This window comes from Pseudoliparis swirei, chromosome 4, assembly GCF_029220125.1.
Source record: "Pseudoliparis swirei isolate HS2019 ecotype Mariana Trench chromosome 4, NWPU_hadal_v1, whole genome shotgun sequence".
NCBI lineage: Eukaryota > Metazoa > Chordata > Actinopteri > Perciformes > Liparidae > Pseudoliparis > Pseudoliparis swirei.
The window spans coordinates 7,629,509-7,652,520 of record NC_079391.1 but is presented as its reverse complement, the minus strand read 5'-3'; the positions used below and the strand labels follow the sequence as shown (position 1 = coordinate 7,652,520).

At 42.3% G+C, this 23,012-nt stretch overlaps 1 protein-coding gene across 1 annotated transcript in view; it reads left to right on the top strand.

Annotated features, from left to right (window-relative positions):
- Positions 1-23,012, top strand: part of kif26ba (kinesin family member 26Ba) — an 88,876-nt gene that overhangs the window by 38,319 nt on the left and 27,545 nt on the right. The window contains exons 5-7 of the mRNA XM_056412951.1: positions 5,266-5,473; positions 20,547-20,762; positions 21,564-21,657. Of these exons, the coding sequence (XP_056268926.1) occupies positions 5,266-5,473; positions 20,547-20,762; positions 21,564-21,657 (518 nt within the window). The remainder of the gene's footprint in view (positions 1-5,265; positions 5,474-20,546; positions 20,763-21,563; positions 21,658-23,012) is intronic.

Here is a 23,012-nt window from a genome sequence, read left to right as displayed (position 1 = left end):
TCCTCCTCCTTCTCTCCTCCTCGTCTCCTCTTCTCTATCGGTGTGCTCAAATCTGCAGATAATTCAGTGTGTGGTTGATGTATGAGCGATGTGCCTCGGCGTGGCAGACAAAGTGCTGTCTGGCTTATAAGCACCTGTGACCAGGCGCAAGTCGTAAATTATATGGGAATGCACACAAACACATGTGCACACACACTTTCTTTCTGTTTCTATGACCCCCTGGTAACTCTCAGGGAACCATTTCTCCCTCTCACACGCACACACACACACACACACACATGCGGGTGACATTCCAAGCATACAGCCAGCTGTCTTTGGGATGATTTATGAGCACTAAACTTCAAAGTGAAAGAACACAGTTTATTCTACTGTGGATAAGTGTGTGTGCATCTTGTGTGTGTTTGTGTTTGTGTGTGTGTGTCTATCAGTTCTTCTCAACTGTTTCAGGCTGTATAATTACTGTCGATTTTTCGATGCTGTGATTTCCTCTTCAATCAGAGAGTCGGTGTTTGTTTGCTCATCAAAACTTTACATACATTTGTCTGCAATTGTCTTATAATTTGTGTGTGTGTGTGTGTGTGGTGGGATTTCAGTTTAATTGGCAAATGGTCCCAATATACACTCTGTCACTGTGTGTGTGTGTGTGTGTGTGTGTGTGTGTGTGTGTGTGTGTGTGTGTGTGTGTGTGTGTGTGTGTGTGTGTGTGTGTGTGTGTGTGGTCGATGGATGCAGCCATGCAGTGCTGTTAAATCCTGTCTTGGTCTTTACTCTCAGACGTGGACTGCATACAGACATTCTTATTACGCACACCATCTCACTCTTGCTCACTCTCCGCATACAGCAACATCCCCGTGTCCTCCACACCTCCTCTCACCTGATCCCTCCTTCCTCCAGATCCTCCTCTTTCCGTCCCTGTTCTTGTCTACATCTAATTGCTTTCTGTTTTGCTCTCTGTTTCCTTCCTCTCCTCTCCCACTTTGCTTTTGTTCTGCTCCTCTGTTCTTCCAACAGTTTCTCCATCTACACATTGACCTTTTCTTTACCTCCACTAATGTGCACGAGAGTAATATCTTTCATTAGCACCGATCTGTCTTTGAATATGTCGCACTCACGCGGTAGCGCTCCATCTTCCCCGTGCTGCAGTGGCCCTCAAGGGACGCCGGGCGAGAGGATAGAGACATGCTGCAAGTGTGTGTGTGTGTGTGTGTGTGTGTGTGTGTGTAGGCTCCCCCTCACTGGGGGAAGGGAGTTTCCATCAGTAAAGGATTTCTTCCTGCATGCTCCGAGGATTTGATCTTTGGGGATTTGGCGTGGTCTGTGTGTGTGTGTGTGTGTGTGTGTTGTTGGAGGTAGCAGAGTAAATTAATATGTCCCAAGTGAATCTGTGAATCGGGAAGGCGTTGTTATTTTTATGGACACACTGTGGCTGTGAAAACACTCTCTTTCTGTGTTTACCTCTTTGCTGCCTCTCTTTTCCTTCCTTTAAGGAGGTGTGCTCCATCAAAATAATAATTGGCCATTAATGAGGCGCCGCTCATCATGGATAATTGATGATTTCAATATCAACTTAGCCCGATCGCATCAGAAGCACAGTGGCTGTTATTCTTTTGCTCACGTGCCCCTTCACAGGAACTCAAAGTGCCCGGCTTTTATTTGGACAGCCCATCTGCTCTTCCAGTGGCCGTCCTGCTCTCAATACTACAGGAGAGCAGCGAAAGAGAGCGCATTTAACGATATTATCCATCCAAGAGAAATTAAAATACCGAAAGCTCACAAGCATGAGTTTCCAAAATTGCTTATTTATATGTGGTTCAACACATCACACAAAGGGTGTGAACTAAAGCTTTTTAGTTCACATGTATTTATATTCTGGTGCTGCGGCTCCTGTTCCATGATAGCATGTTAGATACAGGACGTGTGTAAATTGGAGGCTATTTGTTCATGTCGATGAATAGATAGTGTCATTCAAGCCATGCAGTCGTCTGTCCACGCAAAGCCTCGTCGTCGTCCCACGACACACACACACACACACACACACACACACACACCATCGCTCTCCGTCTCTCCTTATATCTCCCTCCACTGACGGCCTGTTAAATAGAATGTAATTAGCTCCTGAGCCAACAACATAGCCCACAGACACTAGTCATAAATCAGCTGTGTGTGTGTGTGTGTGTGTGTGTGTGCTTTTTGAGGGAGTCTTTGTATGTCGGTGGCAAGTGAAAGTGTTTGTAGTGGAAGGGAGAGGAAAACAAGGCACCGGCATGTTAGTAGCGGGGCTATCTGTGACCTGTGCTGCCTTCTAACAAGAGAGAGACACATGAAGAGACCGAGGGGGGAGAGAGGCAAGGATGGGTGAAGGGATCAATACGCGTAAGGACGGCTGAATAGATGGTGGGATGGACGGGTGGGTGGAGGAGAAGCCAAGGGATGAAAGGATGCAAATAATGAGGAGGAGAGGAATACAATAGAGGGAAAGATAAGGGGATGGTTGTTGAGTGAGAGTAGAAATAATAGTGAAGAGAAGGATGGAGGAGAGAGAAGGACTGCATGAAGGTAAAGGGAGGAAGGGGAGGAAAGGGGGCGGGGTAGAGGGGTGGGAGAGCTGATGGGTGGAGAGATGAAGAGGATAGATGGAAAACAAGCACACTTCACTTTAGGGTTAGATTGGAATAGATCCACTTGGCCAAATCCCTGGCCACTTGTCATTAAGCGCTCCTAATTAGGTGGCGTTTGTGTGTGTGTGTGTGTGTGTGTGTGTGTGTGTGTACCATGCTTGAATCGTGCCACAGATAACACGAGTCAGGGGGAGAGGGCATAATAATAGTGTAGTAATGTGCACACACACACACATACATATAAGCGTGTTATGAAATGTGTGTGTCTGATGGATTTGAAGGATCTATTTGAAAAACAATCACTAAAAAAGCCGCTGCCGGGGACCAGGTGGGAATCTCCACTGATGGTTTCATTGAGACCATCAGAGCCGCGTCTTATAGCACCAGCACTGCAGCGGTTCCAGCAGCCTGTAGTTTCCTTTGTTACATATAAATCATTACAAATTCATCTTCTTTAAACTTCTTGAGCCTTTTTCCTTATGAAAATGAAGCCAACATATTGACTCCAGGATATATATTTTTTTAAAGATGCTTCATGGTCTGAGCATTCAGTCGTACAATAAGACAACTCATAATGGCTTTTGATTGCATTTGATGCAAATATATATATATATATATATATGGAAGCGTAGCTGGCACACAACGAAAAACCAATTAGTGGTCTTCTTGTCGAGCTTTGTTTCAAACAGTACGTGCATCCACACCCACACACACACAAACACATAAACACATAAACACACACACACATAAACAGACACACACACCTACACAGATTCACATACACAAATCTCCCGGGAGAGCTAGTCAAGCGGTGAAACGCTTCGTCGTTCTCCGGGTCACTGGGTCCACATCTCCTCCCTTCTTCTCCTCCTCCCTCCTCCTCCCATCCCTTGCACTCCACTCCACTCCACTCCCCCCCCCCCCCCCCCACACACACTCATTTCTGTAACCTGCTGCAGTTAATTGAAAGCCAATGGTGTGAAAATATGGCTCTTTGACAGAGAGTGTGTCAGGGCACAAGGTCTTCTCTCTATCTCGCGCTCTTTAAAATCAAAGAAATATATGAGAGGACAGATTAAAGCAGAACGGAGCAGAACATTCTCGCCAGAGCAGTTTTTAGAGGTCTTTTATTTCCTCACGTCGTCAGTACTGCTGCTGCAATGTAACTCAGTTTGTCAGCAAATCTGCTTGTTTGAATTGTGGCTTCATAAATTGCAGAAAATGAATTACATCGACGCGTACGAATATCTTTAATTACATAAAGTCATGTTTGCTGGATTACTGCCTGCAGATTTACGGTCCCCGGGTTTGCTGCACTTAACCTGTACTCATCTCTCCGGTGGTCCATGTGACCAACGCTTTTGTCAGAATGAAAATTATGTATTAGCTCTGCATCCATACCCCTTATTATCTATACATGAGCAGCCACTCAGCCTGTTGAAGATGGTCTCACATTTAAATTGAGATCAACTACTAATGTTAAACTTAGACCTACTGTAGTTTTGCTAAACTCTGATTAGAACTAATCTTAGATTAAATGAATAATGGCTGGTGACACGCAGCCTATTTTAAGTAGAGATGATAATCAATTAAATGTGTTTAAAGTGTCAAGAATAATGTTTCAACTACTATATATATAATTAGTTTAATCCAATGGTTTTCAAACTGTGTCAGACCCTTCCAAAGGGTCACAGGTCTGTGGAGTAGTGACATGATGAATGGGAAACACCCCACTCAAAGTAACTTTGACTACCAGAGGAGTAAAATGCAAAATATTTCCCTTTGGATTGTTTTGAAATAGAAGTATAAAGTAGCATTAAATGGAAATACTTAAGTAAAAGTGCTAAAATGATCCTCAAGTAAAGCACTTGAGTGAATATTTTCTTCCTCCTACTGGTGCTTGGTAATAACTGTCTCATGTTGACTATTTCTTTCATAGGTTAAAGCAGAAATGCAATCGGTTATATAGATATGCAGTGTTTCTGCAGGGGAAGGAAGAAAGAGAGTAAAAAAAAGGGGGGAGTGGATAAAGAGTTATACTCTAGAGATGATGTGAAGTATTGTTGTGCTGAGAGGGACAGGAAGAAATGGCTGTGTTGAAGTAAGAAATGAGGAAGGAGACGGAAGCGAGATTTAGAAGTTGAAGTTAAAAGGAGACGGCGAATATAGGGAATAAGGAATATAGGGAATACGGAGTTTCTGAGGGCGAAATAGATGGAGCGTAAATATCATTTCTGGTGGCTCCTTTTCAACTGAATGCTGCAGGGAATTGAGCAGCAAGAAAGCAAATGAACCTCTCCCCATCCAGATGTTGCAACATATGTAAACAGCAGTGTGTGCAAGAGAATGTGTGTGTGTGTGTGTGTGTGTGTGTAATCAAGCTCTATTGTGCAATTAGCATATTTGCCAATTGCCATGGCGGTGCTGCTGTGGCAAACTATGGGCGGATGTAATTATAGACCCGCGTGTGAATGCAAATGAGCCGCCGTCCTCCCTGTCCGTCCTCATCTCCTCATATTTCTATATTTAACCTACTGAGCGTGTGCAGTGTTGTTTCTACGGTGATGAAGTGTCGCACATTGTTTTAACATATCGGTTTGATTGATTGGCTTCTCTTCTTTCCTATTTCTCTCTATGTTCCTCTCAGAGCCGCACAGAAGTTGAACTTGGCGTCCAAGAAGAAGAAGCAGAAGACCGCGGCGGTCCTGGCCCCGGTGACGACATCCTCCCCGCCATGTGACCCGCCGCTGTTCCCCACCAATTTCAGCTCCGCTCTGCTGATGGCCCCTCCCCCGGCTCCACCCTGCCTTCTCCGTGCAGCCAACAAGATCAAAGATACACCTGGGCTTGGAAAGGTAAAGGAGATATACTTCCTCAAAGTCTTCCTGAGAATATATAGCTAGTCTTTATTTTTCATAAGACTGTCTAAAACACTTTTTTTCAGAAAGTGGAGGATGAACAGATAATGAGTATTCATTCACGAATATTTCTATATCTTTGGCAGGTGACATCATGATGTTCATTTCATATCATAAGTTGAATGACGGTTTCACGTTTGAAATAAAATATTTTTTTATAAAAATGTTGAACTTCTCAGCAAACGGCTCAATTAAGTCCGTCAGACACATTTAGTTTGTTATGAAGTTTATTATTATAGATAGACTCATCTTTCTCTTCCACATTTGAAGATGAAGCTGTGTCATAACACCTGAATCCACCTGAAGACACACATTATATTCCATTAAAAAAATCCAAGTCAGTTTTTGTATTGGTTAGTTTTATTCGTGTATGTTTCAGTCATTAATGTAGTGAGGTTTTTATTTTATTAAATATAGATTTGTGAGGTACAGAGGATGTTAAGAAATTGTTGATTTCGATCACTTATTTTATTGAAACTACTTTATTTGTAAGTATCCAGGGTTTCAGTGTCAGTACTTGGCGATTTAATGTTTTTGGCGTTTTTCACAGGTACGCTTTAAAATTTTGAGCGACCTTGGCCAGTTTGTCCAAATGTATGTACTGGTGTGTGTGTGTGTGTGTGTGTGTGTGTGTGTGTGTGTGTGTGTGTGTGTGTGTGTGTCACCCCCTCTGTACCGTACTGGAATGCAGGCTAATGGTTACCACGGTAACACATCTCAGGCTGACAAAAGTCATCTGTCACCATTGCCAACGGTTGATGGAACGCGCTGGTGTGTGTGTGCATTGCGGATGTGAGGGGGTTTCATGCTTCTCAAGTGTGTGCAATATTGATCGTCCATGTAATGAGTTTTTAGTGCCCCCTCCTCCACATTTTGAGTGAGAGGCTCACTGATTCAGTGTTTGTGTGTCTCACTGCGAGGAAAAGAATGACTATGGAGGAGAAAATCAAACTGACATCAAACAGCCATATTTCCAAAGAGAAGAAAAGAGACCCCACACATTATGAGGATGAGTAAGGAACTCAAGGGAGAGCATCATAGGTGTGTGTGTGTGTATTATGTCTGTGATCTCTGGTGTGTATGTCTATCTGTACTTGTGTGACGATGTTGGACAGTTGATAGTGAAGAGAAGATAGAAATGAGGAGAGAGAGAGAGAGAGAATGACATGCAACAAAGGCTTGAAACAACCAGGAGAGACAAATATTCTGCTTAATAATTAGTAATTTATCTTACATTATACCATATATTATATGATATGTTTTATATGAATACTTTCATCTAATTCCCACACAGTCACAATGTTGATGTTTAGGCCTGCTGAAGACTGAAGTGGACGTCTTCATTGGCGGCCTCGAGGTCAGCGTTGGCTTTTGGCCGTCACCATCTTGGCTTTTGGCTTTTTGCAACCAGAAGTTGCACAAGAAGTTGGAGCCTGGAACAATCGAATGCTTAAATAAGACATTTATAAGAAACAAAAAATGCTCAAATGAACTGTCAAGAACAAAAAATACAATGTGAAAGAATTAAAGAATGAACATCATGCCGTATTGAAGAAGACTTGAAACTATGAAGGTTAAAACTATAAATTCATGTTTACAATGTTTACTGAGGTAATAAATGAAAGTGAAAAGTATGGTCAGTTTCTCATAGACTTCTATACAATCAGACTTCTTTTTGCAACTAAAGGAGCCGTTTCCTGTTGGACAATTTAGGTAATGCACATTTAAGGCTCTTCCTCTTTTCAGACCCGAAGGATCTTTAACACATATAAAATGTGTTATTTCTAACAAGCGATTTACAGACAGATTAGTTGTTAAAGTTGCAAAGATAAAGCACTTAAATATATATATATATTATATACAGACATGTGACTATCACCATCTAGGTAAAAAAAAGACATCTCAGTCATATTTCATTGATGCCTTTTATATTTTATTTGACTTTTCTTTTCTCCCTTAAGTCTTTTCTGTCCATATGGAGGTGACAGATGTCCCCCTCAGTTGTCAGGGAGACAGATTCACACTCTCATACCAGCAGCCAAATTATTCTGACATTATAACTCCCTACACCACAAGCCTACATACAGTATACATGATGAATCACAGACACACAAACCGTCTCCGCCGTCTGTCTGTCTCTCGTTCTGGCTGCTGTTTCGTCTCACTCTGATCTTCTCTTGTGATAGCAGAGATTAGCTTGTTTAGCCGGCCGTGCTGCTACTAATGTTTAATTACAACTATCAGACATTCCTCTGTTCTCAGTCATGTGGGCGTCTCACATCCTCATCCTGGTGTGATCTGTGGTATAGTGGACTTTTGATAAAGCTGTCCAGTTGTTTTAGCTGTTGTCCTGCTGGCATACGGCTGCTTTTCCGAAGTCAATGGAGAATACAATTTTTTTTTTAAACAGTATCTGGACAACAAATCAATTGAACCAAATTGTAATTATTTCTTTCAAGTCTTTATTCCATGGTTAAAAGTGATACTTTACATTTTGGGAAATGCGCCATTTCACTTTCCTGACATGACGTTAGATGAGAAGATGGATACCTCTCTCTTATTTTTACATTAAATATGAAGCAAGCATGGTTATTATTTACTTTAGGTTTTATTATTATTATTCATTCTTACTTTGAACGTCGTATTTCTGTAAAAATACCGTAATAAAATACCAAGTATAAAAAATATATATATATATAAGGCAACATTTGAGACACTGTTAGCTTAGTTTAGTCTAAAGGAAAAAAGGGAAAAGCAGCTTTACCCTCGCTTAAGGTCTCACATTCTGAATGGTATTTTTTTATTTTATTCCCGATATTTAACCAGTTGCTTTTGACGTGTTTTCCTTCGTAGCCTACACATGTTCTTTGCAGTATTCTCAGAAGCGCTAGAGGGCTAGAGACACGAAATGTACAGTGAAGAAACAAGAAGACAACAAGTGTTGCTGGTGAAACGCCATACAACAACCTCCTCATTGTCAAAGAGGAAATGTAATGAACTCATTTGCCCTAATACAAGCCGTGTTAACAAATAAGTTGAGTATTGAATGCACTAAGAAGGGAAAGTTAGGTACCCTGTAAAAAAAGTAATGTTTATTTTTATAACCTCCCATTTCTAATGCAATAAAAGTGTATATTTATTTATTTAAAAGAAAATTGGTTGTCTTTGTAAAATGTTAACAGGGCTTTTATACGTTAATTATTTGTGACAGTCACGCAAAAGCTGATAGCAAGCGCCCAGTAACAAACATTATAGGTGCTAGACCAGGCTACACAACAAATTGAGGAGCCTTCATGCACAACACGCACAACGCGCACAATGCGCACAACATGCACGCTGAGGTGACAGGTTGATGACTTTCTGGCACGTGCACCATATAAAGCGCTAGTTGTCTCCCGTTGCTATGGTTTGGAAAGAAAGGGGGAACAAAATAAGGACAGGACATGCACCTAGGCAAGAACATATTCTGGTATGTGGACCAGAACAAACCTCTTCTGTGAAATCAATTGTAGAATTATTCACAAACACACACATGCACACTTACACACACATGGGAAAAATGTCTGTGTTGACATTTCTTATGCAAAAATGTCACCTGCAGAGGGGGGTCGGCTCCCTGCTGAAATGGCATTTGCACAGATTTCACACTCGCACACACAATCACACACACACACACACACACAGGCTGGCATGCTCACAGATTTATAGAATTATAGTGTACAATGAAAGATGTCAAGGAAGTGGCAAAGCCCCTGGTGGAAGAGAGCACATTACATCCTGCAGAATACATGGGCCTGTCTGCCATGTGACGGGGGCTTTAGTGTTCTCCCCGATGTTAATATGGCAGAAAACAGATTGAGACATCACACTGAAAGCCAGGGGAAATCAACCTGCACAGGTCACATGTACTGGCTGTGTGTCTGTGTGTGCGTGTGTGTGTTACAGAGAGAGAGGGAGAGAGAGAGATCAGCATAGGATGTATCCCTCATTGGGTCCCTCTGACTGGCGTCTATATTTCAACCTCCTCTCTGTATTTCTTTACACGGTGTTTCCACATGTTTGAGATCCGTTTCACTTTAATCAAATCAGCCATCAAATCCATGAAGACCCCTGACTGCTGGGCAGATTTGCATCAATCGAGTAAGTCAAGCTGTGTATGTATCATCGCTTAGAAGCCCAACTGCAGTTGCATACGGCAGAGACTGTAAATGACGCATGTTTACGCGGTCATACTACATGTGTGAAGCGTGTGAGCAATCCTTATCTGTAATTAAAGAAGACATCGTATTTTCTTTGATTGCTTTCGATGGCCTCAGCAAAGTTTGCAGACCAAAGCGTCTGCTAAATGACATGTAATGTAATGTAACGTAAACTAGAATGGGCACTCGGTAGAGCGCATACCTTCGCATTTTACAAGATTGGGCATTGAATTATGAACATGTTGGCATTAGTTGCATGCCAATTGGATAAAAATTGACCGTCCTATGGTAAAAAGAAGATTTTGACCTTTTCATGACCTTGACCTTTGACCCAATTGATCCCAAAATCTAATCAAATGGTCCCCGGATGATAACCAATCTTCCCACCGAATTTCATGCGATTCGGTTGAATACTTTTTGTGTTATGCGAATAACACTCATACAAATAAATAAATAAATAAATACACGGCGTTAAAAACATAACCTTCCGCATTTTCAATGCGAAGGTAATCAGTGAGTGTCATTTAGCAGCAGTACACACACACACACACACACACACACACACACACACATATACACACATGCACATATTACTGCTGAATTATACAGAGTTATTATTCTCTCTCCGTCCAAACTGCATTCACTGTGGTTTAACTTTTAGAGGATATAGCTCTCTGTCAGTCTGCCTGTCTGTCCACACCCCGTCCAGTCTCTACAGCTACTGGATGCACTGTCATTACATTTGGAACAGACATTATGTTCCCTCAGGATTAATTAAAGTAACTCTGTTAATCCTTTAATTAAATATATTGCAGGGTCTAATCTTCAATTCGTTAATACTTGGTTTATGCCCTAATACCTGCATGAAGTGAATATTGGTATTGATACAGTGTCTTGACTCTATGGATGGCAAAGTTGCTGCAAGTCAGACTGAAATATAAAAAATAAAAAAAAGATCGCCATTTATGTTCTCCAAAAGTCAAATTGTATGAGCTTTATGACCATTTGACTGTATAATTTGTCCTTCTAGCTTACCTTTAACTTATATATGACATGCCACACATGAACTTTCTTTATCAACATGCCAACACACTAAACTAACGGTCATTGTAATAAGCATTATACCTGTAAAACATCAGCATTCAAAGCATTGTGATCGAGGCATGACGTTGGCATGCCGACGCTAAGTTCAGAGTTTGGATTCACCGCAGTCTGCTTCTCGATGTTAGTTTATGGCCTGAGGCTCTTCCAGGGGGCTTACAGCCTGGCATGTCTGGTTCAAGGCTGGATCACAAAAACATGAGCCATGTCACCGTCGCCCGGGGCTTTCAAAGCCTCCTCTAAGCTGTCTGCTTCACTTCACCCACAGGTTCTGCATCGTAACTGATTTACATACAGTTTCGTATATATATCTGAAGAGGGATAAGAAATATGATCAAAATGTTGAAATGAAAGCTAATATGGCGTCCTCTCTCTCCTCTTCTCTTCCCTCTGTCATCTATCTTCACCGTAACTCTCTTCTCAGACTTGTCTTTGCCTTCCCATCCCTTCATCCCCACCCTCTCTGCTCTCTCCACATCTGAATGGCAATGAAGGACTGTGAGAGTTTTCCCCTGCTCTTTTCTTCCTACAGCTAACATTTTGCACACACACACACACACATGCGTCCTCACAAATTGCGACTTGACCTTGGGGCGAAAATGATGCCATGACAGCGAATCAATTTTTAATAGCAGCAACGATCCCTCTCAGGCCACAAGCTGTGTGGGTCATGAGTGAGCATGTGCATTTTCCACAGGCATCTGTGTGTCTCCGTGCCTCTCTGGGTGCCTGTGTGTCCTGGATCTAAATGAGGGAGTGAGTCCGTCATGGGTTTCAACTATTTGTCTCAGCCCTGGTTGTATGGTTGCCTTCCTCTCCTGCAGCGGGCCTAGCAGTACGACCTGGTTGTTATCGTGGCTGTCATGACAAGCATTACGAATAAACTGTGTAGAAAGAGATGATTTTCTCGCTGATGGTCTCGTTTACTAATGAAGGTCAGAAAGAGGCATCAGGATTTAATTTAGACCATATAAAGTTCCTCACAGTAAGTTAACATGGACTATCCAGCAATATGGTATCCAAAATAACAAGGCTTTGTTATTGTACCATTTCTTTTTGGTGATATAGTGGCTCATCTTTGTTGAGATTCAAACCTCAGAGCTGTAAGATATATGCAGCACCTCCACCGATGATACTGTTTTCTGAGCTTGAATGAATACATACGAATGGATCTAGTGTGTGGAGCTCTCTCTCTGTACACGTGTTTTCACAAATGTGTGTTTCTGCAGTCTTTTTGAACCAATTAGAGCTCAGTCTCAGTCTTGTATTGATTTCACAGCCAATAGCAATGAAGCACGGCTGCGAGGGACTATCGAACCCTCTTCCCTCAGCTCGGGCTTGTTAGCTGGATTCCTTTACTTAAATTGACTCAAAGACTTCGTAGTGCAGGAAGCTGGATGAGAGTATGAGGAGTCAGGTTAGTTTCATCAGGGAGAAAAGAGGACTCCTTGCTCTAACATCTTTCATAACACGGAGTAACCTTTAGTATAAATTAACCAACAAGCTGTTCCAGGCGGGATCTGCAGACCTTTATGTCAGACCCAGCGGTATTGTAGTTTAATACCAAGCCTACACATTACATCATAACACAGATATCAATCGTTCCCAAAAGTAAATGGAAGTTTAATATTCACCCGGAGACTTCACTTCTCAAGCACCTCTTCCTTGGTGCTGTTTTTCTTTTTCTCATTAGTATGCACTGCAGCATGAAGTATAAGAGAAGAAGGTATAGAACGGAGACTGCGTCCTTTGTCTTCTCACTTGTTCTGAAGGGCAGTGATGGAAAAGTGAAAGGGAGATGAGACAAAGAAACAACGGAGGGAGCGCAGTTGGTGGACAGTGCTCTCGAGCAACACGATGTTTCTTATACATAAAGAGAGACTGAAGAAAAAGATGATAGGTGGAAGTGGGAGTAAGAGAGAGCAGAGGGCAGAGCCAACAAGAGAGGGATGAAGGTTTCAGGGATTATACACGGTAATGTTTTGTTGGTATTTGGGGAGTTATATAAGTGACCTATTTTTTATGTTAGTGTCCTCTTTAGCTGTGTTCATGTAAAGCTGTTATCATTGTACTTTATTGTATATTAAGCCGGTAGGTGCTATTTCCACCCAACCTGGGCCCACATTAGATGCTATATGTGTATACAAAGCCTACTGAAGGCTGTGTTTCTGAGACCGAACCAAACTGTGACTGAAACTGAAGAAAAATAATAATACAAAAGTATAAATAGGATTCTCAAAGGATTCGGACCCAAGTCAGCCCAGACTGAGTTTGACCCATTCATCCAACATAGCCTACTCCCGTCACATTATTTGTCTTTAAACTACTACTAGCACCTACTACTCCTAAATCTTTCTGCAAGTAGCATCTTTAGCTTGTCTGGGTGTAACTTGCCGAATAGCTGCCATGTGACTATTCTCACCTGGGAACAAATAGACACTCTGTTTAGGATATCTGGCTGCAGTGAAGATTTAAGTTCCTTCTGTGGATGAATCAAGTATAAACTATATATATATATATATATCTTTATCATGCTTTTCTGAACCAAACACCACAAACACCTTCTCTCTCTTCCCCGTATGTGTGCCTGTAGGTCATACCTTATATGGAAGTCTGCCTTTGTTCTCCCCCTGTTAAAAGGAGGAGACCCCACACTTTTAAATAATTACAGGCCTATCTCCAAACTGTCTGTTTTAGCTAAGACACTAGAATCCCTTGTGAGTGAGCAACTTAAGGAGTTTTTAATCATAAACAATATTTTATCTGTCTATCAATCAGGTTTTAGAAAAAAACATAGTACAACCACAGCAGCGTTAAAGGTAGTAAATGATTTTATTGAATCTTTGGACAATAAACAACACTGTGCAGCCCTTTTTATTGATTTGTCCAAGGCTTTCGACACTGTCGATCATGCAGTAATGAAGCAGAGACTTCTTACTATTGGACTGTCAAAACATACTGTCTGTTGGTTTGAAAATTATTTATCAAACCGATCACAGTGTGTACAGGCTGAAGGCATCACCTCGAGTTCTCTTGATATAATAAAAGGTGTGCCACAGGGTTCAGTTCTTGGACCACTTTTATTCACAATTTATATTAACAGTATCGGTCAAAATGTGCCAAATGCCAATTTTCACTTTTATGCAGACGATACTGTCATTTACTCTGCTCCTACACAGCATCAGGCTCTCTTACACTTACAAACAGCCTTCGATACTGTGCAACACTCTTTTAATGAGTTGAAATTATTGTTGAATCCTGATAAAACGAAGTTGATGATGTTTACAAACTCAAAAACAAAGCCATTAAACCTTCCAGCTATGATTTCATTTCAGGGCAATGTGATTGAGTCTGTATCATCATATAAATACCTGGGATTCTTGATTGATGACTCTCTCTTTTAAACCTCATATTCAGCAACTTGTTAAGAAGTTGAAAGTGAGGCTGGGTTTCTATTTCCGAAATAAGTCTTGCTTTTCTTTTAATGCTAAAAAGAGACTTGTTGCTGCTACTTTTATGCCTGTGATTGATTATGGTGATGTCTTATATATGCATGCATCTTCTCAATGTCTCCACTCCTTAGATACTGTCTACCATGGAGCATTGAGGTTCATCACGAATCTTAAGGCTCTGACTCACCATTGCTCCCTGTATGCGAGGGTTGGTTGGACTCCTCTGTCCATCTGGAGACAAAATCATTGGCATGTCCTTATTTATAAAGCTATTCTCCACGTACTTCCATCGTATCTTTGGACGCTAATTCAGCTGAAAAACCCTGGAAGCTACCATCTTCGCTCTGTGACCTCTGCTCAAGGCCTCCTCTTGCTCTCCGTCCCTCACGTCCGTTTGGAAATGGGGAAAAGAGGTTTTAAGTTTGCTGCTCCTGCGGCTTGGAATTTGCTGCAGACAGACCTGGGTCTCCGGGAGCCGGTCTCCTTAGGTGTTTTTAAAAATAGATTGAAAATATTGGAGGGAAATTCATCTAGCTGTCGATGTTTTATATGACGGCGGTATGTGCTCCTGTGTGAGCTGGGTTGTGTTGACTTGAGACTTAGTTTTGGTTTTATTCATGCTGTGATTTAGTTTTTCGTTTTATATATTGTCTGTCACTGTTTTATGTTTTATGTTGTATTGTATAAACTTTGTGTGACGTGCTGCTGCTGCTGTCTTGGCCAGGACACTCTTGTAAAGGAGATTTTTTATCTCAATGAGGCATGTCCTGGTTAAATAAATAAATAAAATAAAAAATACCGGCTGCAGCGCCTCGCCACATGTATTGATTCACCATTGAGACCAAGGGTCTTCTGAGAATGTGGTAAATGTGGGTCTGATCACACTTGCAGACACACAATTGCACAATTGGTCTGGTTTAAACTTCCAGTCTGAAGGTCCCGATAAAGATCAAAGGCAGTTTTCAAAGCCAGAACAAGGAATGACATGGCAAAATGATGTTGATGCGTTTGTTGTTTCACAGCTGGTTGTGTCAGGTTCTTGTGACAGGGTGAGGCTCAGGCACAGAGAAAAATCTGGACTCAATATGAATAACAAAAAGTCGCTCTTTAATGAGACAAAAGTTACAAAAAAACAACAAGGTCCAAAAAGGGGCAGGCAGAGAATCCAGGTTCAGGGCAGGCAGGGTCAAACAGGCAGAACCAGGAATACTGACAGGATGACGGGAAAAGGACACAGAACTATAGACAACAATCCCACAGGAGACAAGTGAAAGACTGACACAATATATAGGGGGGGAAACAGGTGTACGACATCAGACAGTAACGAGACAAGAGTGTCTGAGGGCAGGTGCAGGGAATTAGATAATTAAGACAGAGAGGACACAGAGGAGACATCGGAGACACGGAACACAGGACAAACAGAACAGGGTGTTACAGATTGGTGATCAATGCAGAGCTTTGATTAAAAAAATAGGAACATATAGGTTGATGGACCCTTGACTAGCACTCTCAATACTTTGAGAAGTGGACATAGAATCACATTATGGAGGCCATCATGTGATTCCATTTTCCGATTAATACTTCAAACACACAAATAAATGAACACATACACACACACGCACACACACAACCTTCTTGTCTTTCACACTCTTAGACATAAGGGGGAAATGGGCTCTCAGGGGGCCGGGGGGAAGACTTTATGAGTTGCGCCTTGTAAAGTGTGCAACAGTAAAATCCTTCCCCCCAGGCTCATTCTGATGTGAAGAGCTCTTTTATTGGGGTCAGGCGAGGGCGTAGCACTCAAAGTGTGTGAGAAAGAGACTGTGTGTTATTCATGTGTGTGTTTTTGGTAAATGCTATAGAACTCTTGACCTGACATTAGGCCCTCTAGTGTCCTAGGTTTCCCAGGGCACCAAGGGTACACCCTTATTTGTATTTGGTTGCCATCTCAGTGTATCTTACAACTCATCTATGGACACACTTTTTAAAATGTATAATTACCTTCATCTTAGAAAGACTTCAACACAAACACACACTCACTCACACAATGTATTGAACGAACTTTCTCAAATGGCCTATGGTCATTTAATGATGCAACTAAATGAAAGCCTGTTAAGAGGGCTCTGTGTGTTGTGTGTGTGTGTATTTGTGTGTGTGTGTGTGCGCGCGCGCACCTGTGTGTGTGCTTGTGTGTGTTGCAGAAAGAGAGAGAGGGAGAAATATGCATAAAAACAGCAACATAGTAAGAGCTCCTAGAATGTAATTTGCATGGTGCGTTTGACACAGCGTTATATTCATTAGTTACCAGCAGGCTTTTTTGCTTAAATTTTTTATAAAACACATATTATTCTAGGTGAGAAATTTCAGTTTAACATGACCTTGTTCTAGTTTCCTTTGTCTCTTTGCACCAGTGCCCATTAAATAAATTATAGCAAATGATTTAAACCAGTTTTTAATCTCTTTTGTAGAAAATTGCTTTATGTTAATGATGTTATCGATCATAGTAATGCAGGAGAGGTTAATTAATTAATGGTCCAATTTATTTCAGAAATAAAGTCCAGCACACACATGAATACACTACGCTGTAGCATCTCACGGACTATATATGATCCAAAGACTCAGCTAATGGGTCTGTAGGTAAAATGTGTAGTGTTGTGTGAGACCCGGAGTGCAGTGGGGGTTGGAGTGGAGTGCTTTAGGATCACTGTGCGATTCATTTACCCACAGTGGCGTTTAAGTGGAAACACAGTGTAGAATCACACTTCAGACAATGATTCATCTGCGCTAACAAGCACACAAACAGACCAAAGATATCTCCTCCTCTCTTTCCTTTTCTCTCCTGGAGCCACGTAAACAACGCAGTCTCTTTTCATCTGCCCTGCACCTCTGAAGAAAATCCTACCTCGTTTAGAAAACCCACGGTAAAGTGAGATCGGAGAGGGATCTCATTTATTTTTGCCATTTGTCACAGCGTGCTATTAGGGAAGGTCGAGTTAGCACACATTTAGTCATGAAACATGATAGAACCGAGAGGATCTAGTGTATTCTCAATCTATTATTAATAGCAGGACTTTTACCCCTGCAGAGATATTTTAATAATATTATCCATCCATCCTTTGATTCTCTAAACTCCTTTATCCTTGTCAGATGCAGAATCCTCATTTATAGTTTGGATTTTTTAAAGGATGTAGTCTACAAATGTTCTTGTGCGGTTTAGATGGCCGAACTGAACCTACGATGCTTCCCAAAACAAGGCAGTTTAGTCTTAAAGAGGCCAACGTGTTGCAAGTTTGTCACATGGCGAGGCTCAGGTGTAGAGAGACAGGCTGGACTCCAGGTTTGAGTGAAACAAAAAACACTTTACTTAAGAAAAAGGTCAAACATAAAAACTCTGGCTTGAAAGCAACGACAAAAAACACTATGAATCACCATGTGAACAAAGACTGAGAGTGAGACATCGAACCAGAGACACTATGAGACTGAGATAAAGACAATAAACCGACAGGAGACAAGGGAAAGACTGGCAGAATATATAGGGGGGAAACACAGGTGTACGGCATGAGACAATCAGGGAGACAGAGGAGTGGCTGAGGGCAGGTGAAGGGAATGAAACAATCAAGGAGACAGAGGAGTGGCTGAGGGCAGGTGAAGGGAATGTAATACAGTTATACATGAATCTGCACACTCCGGTACAGTAGGTGGCGGTATGCACCTAGGCAAGTTGGTTGCGATCCGCCATTCAAATTTAAAGAAGAAGAAGAAGGTGAAGGGAATGAAACAATCAAGACAGAGGAATGGCTGAGGGTAGATGAGGAGAATGAAACGAGACAGAGGAGAAACAGAGGAGACATAGAACACAGGAGACAGGAGACACAGGAGAAACAGGAGAAACAAAACAGGGCGGTACACGAAGCTAATGATGCATTCATTCAGTTTCACCACATCACGAGTGTGAGGATGAGAAATTGCATATGTTATGACTGTTAATCTGTGTATTACATATCCTGTCAGCTGCTTTACTGTTTAAAGGATAGCCATCTCTTTGCATCAGTCATGCCTTAAACCAGGAGTCAGGAACCTTTTTGACTGGGAGAGCCATAAAAGCCAAGACAAGACGGCGAGCCGAGAAGTGTTAACGCGACACGTAGAGACAGAAGTGACATGCTGCCTGTTAGAGACGATCAATAAGAGACGGCTGTTTAGTTTAATAAAAGAACAAAGACGTGCTCTTTAAGAAAAGGGACCGTACATTACTTCTGCTGTAATCTGGCGCGATAAATAATTATTTTTTTTTCAACTCAAAATTGTCTCGGAGCCATATGCCGTCACCGGAAGAGCCATATATGGCTCGCGAGCCACAGGTTCCCGACCCCTGCCTTAAACTGTTAACACGCTGTGTATGTTGTGACTATCAGTCGTCAAAGCTGTAACCAATTGAATGGGAACGAACACTGATTCTTTAGATAGAAAACTCTCTCAGCTTTTTGCACGTTTTTACATTTTTACTTTGCAGATCCACGTGTCCACAAATTATGGGCTTGCCACAAACTAAACTATGCACTTCTAGTTGCATGAAGTCGAGTTGGCGACAGACAAAATTCTGAACCTCAAGGCTTCAAAACGTCCGTCCACAAACCCATGGGCGACGTCCACTTGTAACCACAAGGGCCCCGTAGTCCCCTCAGCACTCATAGTGTGAGCAGAGTGCAGCGCTGTACGACTGAGCCAGGGGTTGGCACTCCACAAGATGCTGTGACGTCATGCAATATTCACCAATCAGTCAGTTAATGTATCATAACAGTTTAAATGGAGTCATAGTGTGGCAAGTTGCCCATTGTTACTGTTGTTACTGAAGCTCTTCCTGTATTTGAGCGATCTGCCCAAATGATACAGTTTGTTAACAGTGACAGCGTTACGAAGTTATGTGTCATGAAGGGAACTTAAGGGTGACAGAAAGCAAGAGAGTAGAAAGTATAACTCTTGAAGGTAAACCGATGCACTTCATCCCTTCCCCCCATACACTTCATAATCCACCCACTGTCTGTATACAAATCCAATATATTTGATGATCATTCTCTGAGACAGTTTGTGTGGTTAAGACTGAATCCAGAAAGCTTCCATTGCATCTGGCACTCGGCACCATTCATCTGCTTTAACCAAAGCCTCTCTTCCTTTTCTCATAAGGGAAAGGGATGGGTGTAAATCTCATGGATAAACATGAAGCATGAAAAGATGTGTGACAAACATAGAGGAGGGGGGGGGACAGCCGTACTGATTAAAACAGTGTTATATGCAGTGAGAGATCAAAAGAGTGTGAGAGAGAGACAACGTCTAATTCACCCAGATGAGCCAGAGGAGGATCAAGAGAGCAAAAATAAACTGTTACCTCAAACTTTTGAAAACATCTTTAACCAACAGAGACAAGGTTGTTTATATGGTGAAATGTTCTGGAGCTCACTTGGATTCGATGACGCAGCATTTTCGCTTCCTCTGATAGCAAAGAAAACAACAACAGCAGCTGTCAGGCGGTAACTTGTGGCTGCTAACAGTGTGTGACAGGAGTGGGAGGAAAGAAGAGTGAGAGAGGAGGAGAGGAAGCTAAAACCGTAATCCTGCACTTCAGGCTTTTGATATGAAGGAGCGAGCTGAGGCGAGACAGGAGGGGCGAGAAGGGGGGGGGGGGTGACGGGATTTAGGGGAGTGGGAAAAAGAGATAGCGAAAGAGTGACAGGTAAAGGAGGGGTAGGGAGGAGAAGAACTTGGTGTGAACAAGGTGATGAGAGAGCATGTACATATCCATGCAAGTGCGAAAATAAATCAAAAGCTTTTGCTAAGACAAGGAACAGATGGGCTCTGATGCCTGATAGCAAAAACCTGTTCACAGTTTTCAGTTGGTTTTTTTCTGAAAATCTTTCAGTGCCCTGAAAGTGTTCGTGGTAAGCAGGGACGCCACCGTGGCTGACGGTAAACCAGAGGAGCTCCACCCAGTACTGAACACATTGCTAGATGAGTTTTTTGTAAAGGCATCAGCCACATTTATAAAAAAGGAAACATGTTGCTCGCTCCAACTTTTACTTTTGAATGTGTGCCTTAGACTAATTTCACTGCTTTGTAAATAATCCGAAAAATGACAAACCAAGGTTGCGTGAATCCTTTTATCGGGAGGATTTTCTCCGTATTGGGTGTTTGCGTCGGATAGCGTTGCAGTCGTCTTTGTCCTGTTTTAATCTGTAGCGCTCGGTTGTTTTCTGTCCTCAGGTGAAAGTGATGGTTCGCGTGTGCCCGGAGTCTCAGTCGGACGCAGCCGAGTCCAGCTCCTTCCTCAAAGTGGATCCCAGGAAGAAACAAATCACCATCATGGACCCCTCAGTCAATCAGACACTCAGCGCTGCCTCCCAGAAAAAGGCGGGAGCCAATCAGGTCCCTCCAAAGATGTTCACCTTTGATGCTGCTTTCCCTCCTGATGCATCACAGGTCAGAGAAAATAGTATTATTACCTGCCATGATCCTCACAGAAAGACAACACTGAGTGGCTGAGAGGATTTGTCTTCAAGACGTAGTTTCAAGCGAGATAAATTCCTGACTTTCTGCTTGAAGAGCTAACTTAGCTAAAACAAAGAGCCAACAGACTGGTGACAAACAGGCTGCAAAGCCTCCATCGATGGCACTTCCATCGAATTAAAATCCAATCCGAAGGGAGCAGTTTAACATTTTGAGGAATAGACTTCTTGACTCTTGTCGAGAGTTGGATGAGAGGATGGATAGGCTACCTGTGAGCTGCAGCCTGCAGCGGGTCAGCATGGGTTTGCAGCCTGACCCGGTCCAACGTTAAAGAAAATCCAGGACTTCCTGGTGCTGGCCAAGAAATGTTAATGCGATATCCTGTAAAAGAAAATAGCTGTTGTTCTCTTTGTTTACAGATTAAACAAACAAGACGTGTAAGCTTTCCTTGTGCTAGTAGATGTATTTTGTTGGATAGAGCCAGGCTCGCCAATGTTTTACCTGCTTCCAGCAAGTTGGCTGAACACTGTTTGTTGTATTTGGTTTCACTAGGTAATTAAACGCGACCAATGTGAAATGAAATGAGATATTTTAAGATGAATAGTGGTGTGGGTGTGACTGAAATGCTAGCAATAGGAATGACGTGTATCTAGGCAAAATGCATAAATGCTCACATAATTATTTTCCGTCTCCTGTACATTCAGGTATTTATTCAGGTAAATCATTCATTTCTTGACCCTCTTTCCTTTATCTCTTCCGTCTGCCTGTTGCTAGGCGGAGGTGTGCGCGGGAACGGTTGCCGAGGTGATCCAGTCGGTGGTGAACGGAGCAGATGGCTGCGTCTTCTGCTTTGGACACTCCAAACTGGGTAACTCTCACACGCGGACTGCGAACGGCGAGCATGTGTGTCTCGTGAGTCATCTCGAGTGTGAGCGCGTCTGACCTTCGGTGTGTCGGTCTTTTCATTTGGCTGTCTCCACTGGCTCTCATCTATCAGAGAGAGAAAGAAGAGGATTAGTGTCTGCCGGAGCTGAAAGCATTCTCAGTCTGCTCTGTCTGTGTTCCTGTCTCCTTTTCTCTCTGTAATCCTTCTGAAGCTGTTGTTTTTTTTAGAGAAGTTGTCTTAAAAAGGGTCAGGACCCCCTACTGCACAATGAAACATGCCTGAACCCACACACACAACACACACACACACATAGATGTTCACCCTGGGTCGACCCCCTGTCGTGTTTATCCCTGTACATGCTACCGGCATTACCCTTCTTGGCTGGTGATCTTCATCCAGCCAGTTGGAGTCCCTCACTCCCCTTTAGCTGCTGGCAGCGGGCGAAAGCAGAACATTTTAATGCAGCGGTTCCGCAGGGAACACTTCTGTGTTAACGATCAGCCATTTCCTCAAACAAACAGTAATGAAGTTGGAAGTAAAAACCCACACGCAAACCGTTGTGTTTTCCTCATTGTGCTGCAGGGATTGTATCCCTTGCCAAATCAGTTGTAAAAGTCAAGTAATTTGTAAATTAGTTGTGAACAAATATTTTGTAAGTTGTAGATATTCACATCGTTAGAGTAATTGCTGAGAAAGGAACCGTGGAAAACGAGTCCAAGGGGGCGAGAAGCGTGAGCATTAAACAGATTAACTACAGTTTAGATAACGCCTCAGTTCTGAATCCAAATACATTATCTTATATTGTGAACCACTGAAAGCGAAGTGTCACGAGGCGACCGTGGCTCAGTGGCAGCAGGGCCGTCCTTCAGTCAGAGGATCCGTACTGCAATACCAAATGCAGCCACTATGCCGAAAAATCCCAGCACTGCCGAGAACTGTGGAGCATGGTACACTGTTAAATAAGGAAAAATATAATGAAAAGGCTTTAAGGTCAGTCAAAGGAAAGATAAAGATGGACACATATGAAAATAGGACCTGGAATGTAATTTAGAGGTGTTCTAAATCAGGCTTTTTGCATCTTATACATTGTCATACAAGCTCAAACAGAAAGATGCACACATAATCACCAGAGCTCATGAACCCGACATGGTGTACACACCAGATGGACTGTCTCGATCAATGCTGTGCATCTCACCGTGTTTACATGTTGTCATTCAGCTTTCAAATATTGACACGTGGAAATGACCGCCATGATTCACGAGATGATTCACAGTGTGCACTACGACCGGACTGCCACGACCTCTTATTGTCAGTGTTAGATTGTGTTGGATGATAGG